General features: G+C 34.2%; 1 protein-coding gene across 1 annotated transcript; it reads left to right on the top strand.

Moving 5' to 3' along the window:
* The first annotated feature begins 485 nt into the window (after positions 1 to 485).
* Positions 486 to 6701, top strand: LOC117341745 (fucolectin-6-like). Its single transcript, XM_033903611.1, has 4 exons — positions 486 to 490; positions 567 to 571; positions 628 to 867; positions 6191 to 6701. The coding sequence occupies exons 1-4, from the start codon at positions 486 to 488 to the stop codon at positions 6400 to 6402; spliced, it is 462 nt and encodes a 153-aa protein (XP_033759502.1). The 3' UTR covers positions 6403 to 6701.
* Positions 6702 to 6940: the final 239 nt, after the last annotated feature.

Below are 6940 nucleotides of genomic sequence, written 5' to 3'. Positions count from 1 at the left end.
GTCTTTATAACTGTTTTATACGTTTTAATTTATTTAAAACAATAGACAGATTGATTGTACTTTATCTTATTTCTTTCTAAAATTTATTCAACCATTTTAATTCCTTATTTTACACCTTTGAGCACAAAACAAAATAATTACTTTAACTTGTTTTTCATATAAGAATTCCAACATAACTGTTTCCACGCTGATAGCAGATACGACAATATTTTACCCAACGGCGGCGTATTGTCGAAATTTGACGTGTCAAGTTTACCTGAGTGTGCGCAAGAGTGTTTTGACCAGTTTGGCTGTATATCTGTGTTCTACAAGGATGGACAGTGTGTAGGTTGGGACACAAGAATGGACGATATGTTCCCGACCACGGTTTCCGAGAGCGTTCGATACTATGAACTAAAAGGTATCGGTCTTTCATGAGATAGTCTACGCTTTCTTTAAGCATAACAATTTAGTTTATGACTTTAAACTAATAGACTTTGCCTTTAATGCCGTGACACGGAATTTAGTAATAAAAAGGGTTTCTTTTCCTAACAATATTGTCATTGTAATTTTCATTATGAATTAAGTATTCGTGATTCTCATCAAAAATTCTCCTTATTTATATACATTACACTGTCTATTACACAGGTAAATATGGCAATGTGGCCGAAGGAAAGTCAGCGGTTCAGTCTTCAACATTCCCGCCTTGGTCGGGAATATACCAGGCTTTTCAGGCAGTGGATGGCAGCAGGTATCCTGTTGCTGTCAAACCCGACGATTCTTGTTCATGTACGGCGTCCGTGGCCTTGGAGTGGTGGCAGGTTGATCTACTGGAAAAATATCTTGTCACAGATGTAGCTGTACTCCAAAGGGAAGATGACCCATCAGGTATATACACTTTTACAATTACAGTATACTGTTTATCTCTCTATCGAGACAAGTTCATTAGACAGAACGTTAAGGGTCACCTAACTAGGAGAATAATACTGTATTTCAAACACGAATAAATATATTAAAATTGCTAAAAAATAGTCATGAAATATACCAAAATGTTTGTTTCGACATGTACTTTCTTACAACTATTAATAATTTGCTGAAGATGCTAACAGTTTTTTCTATAGAGTTACTTTGTGGTAAGACGTAGCATGCAAATGGCGACTGTGAATTATAGAGTACACAAATATGGCATAGAGGGAGGCATTTAAATCAATAAAAATGATCCTATATCATAATTATAAGACATCTGATCATAGTAAAAATTACCACATTCAGACAAATTGTTAAACAGGGGAGTTTGTGGTCATTTCCAGAAATAAATTTCACCCCAAACTCAACGATTTAACATTTTTTTCATAACAGTCTTCTTGCCATGTCTGGAATTCTTCATGGTGTCTAATAAGAGCATTTTTGATGTTTGAAATACCTTCTTATGTGCCATATTTGTGTGTATTATTCAAAACCGCCGTTTGCATTTCAATGTAAAAAACAAAAACAGTGTTAATACATAGTATAAGTCAAATCTGGTCAAACCAATGCTACTATTTAGTGCTTTAGACTCTTGTGAGCAAAACTGTATGGCTATTTTGTGCAATATATGCGATACAGATGAGCTAATTATATACCCCTGAAACATGCATTTTTCACATGTTTTGTTGAAATTTACAAACAGCTTAACACATTACATGTCAACAGCAAGGCCCTGGGTTTGCCATGATACATACTAAAAGTTAATCAAGTCAATTCTGTTAAATTGTATAATAGTAGGAATTCATAGGCTTGTGAAAAATCACTGTTTTGACTGGATTTGCTGTTTAGATTGTCCTAAAGCGTATAAATAAGCCTTTTTTGATTGTACACTTATTCATTATAATCGAAAGAAATCAAAAGTGATGTAGACGTAATTTACAAAATGTTTGACAGATTTCAATATTGGCACTATAATATATAAATAAATGGCATTTTCTTGTTGATTTTTTTTTTCATTTTTAAAAGTTTTTGACAGCACATACACACAATCATTCAATTCCTTATCATTAGTTACAATTCAACACTATATTAGATATTATACTTTATATAGCAGAGCTGCTAAATATCTGTGATATGTACTTTTTTTTTTAAAAAAGAAAGAAACAAAGAATGAGATATATAGGTAATTAAAGGAAATGTAGATTAGAATCAGAGCAGATCATATCATGTGCAGTTAAATAAGAGGGTGAAGGGTACATGATAATACGACAATGGACTATGATGAATTTAATAAAGAAATAAATTAATCTGTACTTGGGTTAATGGATAATGTCTCTCATTTTTATTGTTGTAATAATACTGATTTATTGCCAGGGTCTTTGACAAAATAAATAACTCTGCAAACACCACTTCCTATCTAACTTAGAAACAATATAAGAAATGATCAAGCATAAACTGAGGACCGACATATAAGACATATAAATCTGTATCTAACTTAATTTTGAGAAGATTAAATATATTAACAGAGAATGGATGATCCTCAAACAAGGCAGAAGAAAGGCTATAACCTTTACAATAAAAACACTAACATTACCATTTTCAAAAAGTTTACCAAGCTAAGATACCAGTAACCATATAAGAACTGATCACCCCGGTAAACAAGGCTATGCAGAAGAAGTGCATAAAAACTTACACTAGCATCACATGAAAATAGGAGTAAATAGAGGAAACCATTCAATTTTCTTTTTATTGCATTACATAAACTTAAAATCAAAATTAAAAACATCGAAAAATCAATAGTGTCAAAAAAAGCGGGAATCAGTAATGACGTCATCTCTGTGTGACGTTACTTCACGTCAACTTGACGGCGCCATTTTGAAAGGACTGATCAACGCAATTTAAGTGTTTTCTGCTGTTATAGGGGAATCTGTGCATGAATAGCTAACGTCAAGTGAGTGTTTAGTCAAAAACTAGTCCGAAAATTTCAGAAATACAGCAAAATAACCAATTTATCTATATCCGCTTCAACAAGGTGAATACAAAGGTCCGCTCTGATTGGTCAAAAACGGAAAACTTATATTTTCACTGCAAAATCTTATCTTTTCACTGCTCATCGTTGCAGTGATAATATAAGTTTTATTAGTTTGATAAATTTCTATATTTCACTGGCAAAAATGCAATAATGATAATTATTGGTTCAATCAAAGATCAAGAATTTTATAACTGGCTGTGAAAAAATAACATACATGTAACATCTACTGGGAAGAGGAAATGGGAAGAATTGTTCGATTTTGCTGAAAATATATGGAGAAAGATATACTCAACACGGTTCAAAATTTGTAAAAATACAAAATTACAGTGGCTTCAGTTCAGAATACAGCAATACATTTAAACTACAGACTAACATCTCTATAAAATAGGCCTAGCTGATAGTCCATTCTGTTACCATTGTAATACCGAGAATGAAACAATAATTCATGCATTATGGGAATGTGAAAAAGTATAGTTGTTTTTGACAAATTTAGTAATTTTAGTAATTAACCAATATTTATATAGCATGCCAGAAAAGGGAAAGAGACTGTCTTTATCGGCATTGAAAACTGTATTAAAGAAACATAGTACTCTCTGAGATACTGTATATATATTGCTACTAGAAAGGGGGGGATTTTCTAATCATCTTTAATTATGGCTGAAAAAAATGGGAAAGATAAGTGGTCTCCACATAAATTACTAAAATGTTTACTTCAGTAGAGGATTCATTCTGTTTTCAAAATATTTAGAATAAACATGACCTCGAAAATAAAAAGCATCTAATGCATATAGAATAGTAACTTTAAATGTAGTCTACACGTTAGATGAGCTTATTTCTAGTATTGGCAAAAAATGGTTCTGGCATCCCAGGTGCTCTAGGTACGTAAGCTTCATCGATGATGCCCGCCATATAAATCTAAGCAAAATCGATTTTAAGTCATATTCTCAAAATGTGAATTAGGGTGGTGACAATTGAACCACTAGGCATCAACAACACGTCCGACATCGTGACGTTAATTGAACCACTAGGCATCAACAACACGTCCGACATCTTGACGTTGAAGGAAATAAAATATTTCCAAATGAGATCATGATATCGACCATAACATGATCTTCGTCAACCTGTGTCACTCGAAACCTTGTGTTGATGATTTCTCAGTCAGTAGCCGACATCAGTCACGGAAATCATGCAAATTGGAGCAACATCTTTTAATGTGGAATCAACTTGGACATGTAAATAACGTAGGTAGAGGGGGAAACAGGAATGTAGCTATCTAGAAATAGAAATTCAATAAATAGGAGATTAAAATCATCACGCTCATACAGCTTAGCTGTAAGCTGCCGCTGCTGTTTACGTTGTCAGTTTAGAGGGAGCCTGAAGTTGGTTCCGAGTTCCGAGTTCCGTTTAAGTAAAACGGAACTCGGAAACAAGTCCCATGTTCCGTTTAAGATAAACGGAACTAGGAACCAGTTCCGAGTTCCGTTTATCTTAAACGGAACTCGTAACTGGGACCAAGTCCCGTAAAGTTTATACATAGTAGTTCGTTTTTCTTAAACGGAACTCGGAACTGGGACCAAAACTAATTAAGCTAATACATAGTATTTCAGTTTTTCTTAAACGGAACTCGGAACTGGGACCAAAACACGTAAAGCTAATACATTGTAGTTCCGTTTTACTTAAACGGAACTCGGAATTGGTTCCTAGTTATCTTAAAAGGAACTCGGAACTGGTTCCTACTTCCGTTCAACGGAACTCGGAACTGGTTTCTAGTTTCATTTATGTTAAACGGAACTGGGATCAAGGACCAAGTCCCGTAAAGTTTATACCTGACTGATAAGTGTCCTTACACTCATTGACATCATTTCTTTTTCAGATTCGGGTCTTATATTGAGATAAAGTACGTAGAATATTTTCTTTAAGGAATTTGGAAACTGGTTCCTTGTTCCGTTTATCTTAAACGAAACTCGGAACTGGGACCAAGTCCCGTAAAGCTAATACATTGCAGTTCCATTTTTCTTAAACGGAACTCTCGGAAGTTCGTCGGAACTGGTTCCTAGTTCCGTTTTTCTTAAACGGAATTCGGAACTGGTTCCGAGTTCCGTTTATCTTAGCGAAACTCGGAACTTGTTCCTAGTTCCATTTATCCTAGTTCCGTTTATGTTCATGCTGTTTACGTTGTAATTTTAGATCATGCTGTTTACGTTGTAAGTTTAGATCATGCTGTTTACGTTGTAAGTTTAGATCATGCTGTTTACGTTGTAAGTTTAGATCATGCTGTTTACGTTGTAAGTTTAGATCATGCTGTTTACGTTGTAAGTTTAGATCATGCTGTTTACGTTGTAAGTTTAGATCATGCTGTTTACGTTGTAAGTTTAGATTATGCTGTTTACGTTGTAAGTTTAGATCACGCTGTTTACGTTGTAATTTTAGATCACGCTGTTTACGTTGTAATTTTAGATCATGCTGTTTACGTTGTAAGTTTAGATCACGCTGTTTACGTTGTAAGTTTAGATTATGCTGTTTATGTTGTAAGTTTAAATCATGCTGTTTACGTTGTTAGTTTAGATCATGCTGTTTACGTTGTAAGTTTTGATCATGCTGTTTACGTTGTAAGTTTAGATCATGCTGTTTACGTTGTAAGTTTAGATTATGCTGTTTACGTTGTAAGTTTAGATTATGCTGTTTACGTTGTAAGTTTAGATCACGCTGTTTACGTTGTAAGTTTAGATCATGCTGTTTACGTTGTAAGTTTAGATCATGCTGTTTACGTTGTAAGTTTAGATCATGCTGTTTACGTTGTAAGTTTAGATCATGCTGTTTACGTTGTAAGTTTAGATTATGCTGTTTACGTTGTAAGTTTAGATCATGCTGTTTACGTTGTAAGTTTAGGTCATGGTTACCAGCTAATGACGAAGACTATGTACTGTCCTTTGAACGACGTTACATGGTCTGTTGTGTGTTACAAATGCAAATCGGCAAACAGAGCGACCCGATTATCTCGGTGATTCTTATTATCTTTGTTTGATGGTAGTCGTGTAAACAAACATGTTGTTTTAATCTATTTTGAGTTATAATTACTGTTCATTTCATTTACATGACGATGACAGCTTTCCAATGGTAACCTCCACGTTTTTTAGCTGTCCCTTACTGCATCAGTTACCACATTTGAAATCAACATTTCTTTTTAATATCCTGTTGTGTGTAATGTTTTAGGAGGTACTAATCTGACAAATGTCAGTATCAGCGTTGCCCAGGTCTCTGGTGGTCCCTTCACCGAATGTTACAACACAGGACCGACATTGAGCACCACGAGGTTCGAAACATTCAAGTGCCAGATCCCTGTTTATGGACGCTATGTAAAAATCATGAAACTTGTCAAAGTGAACTTTTGTATGTGTGAGGTTGAAATATACGTTTTAGCGTAATTTCAGTGACAATAGAATCTAAACACCACCTTCAAGGACTTTGATAATGATGAAGTGATACTAGTACAACCAAGTATCTGCAGGAATTCCCAAATGACATACATGTATATTTGTCACTAACAGATATATGACAGCTAGCCATTGTTTTGAGTGATTTGTGTCCAAAGCGTCAATAGTTAATTGACGTTATGTATGTTTACATATATATCTTTTAATTGACCAAACAGTAAGTTGTCACGTGCTACGATTACTGCTATAAAGTACCAGGCTGAGAATCTAAATATCATCTCAGGATTAACACATCCATAACAATTTTTATCTTACTATACATTTATAACATTAAACTTTCGTTGTGTATAAACTTTCGTCGTTTTCGTGGTTTTTATGGAACCACGAATGTACTGTTATACCATTAAATGATTATTTTTCCATTGTTTGTATGCAGAATACAGCTTTCTGATTGGTTGAGTTTTTCTTCTCATTCCTCTGTATTAAAAACGTAAATGGCGCGAAAAGAAATACGACCATTAACGTTGCG

Source organism: Pecten maximus, chromosome 2 (genome assembly GCF_902652985.1).
Source record: "Pecten maximus chromosome 2, xPecMax1.1, whole genome shotgun sequence".
NCBI lineage: Eukaryota > Metazoa > Mollusca > Bivalvia > Pectinida > Pectinidae > Pecten > Pecten maximus.
This window is presented reverse-complemented; position numbering and strand designations above follow the sequence as displayed.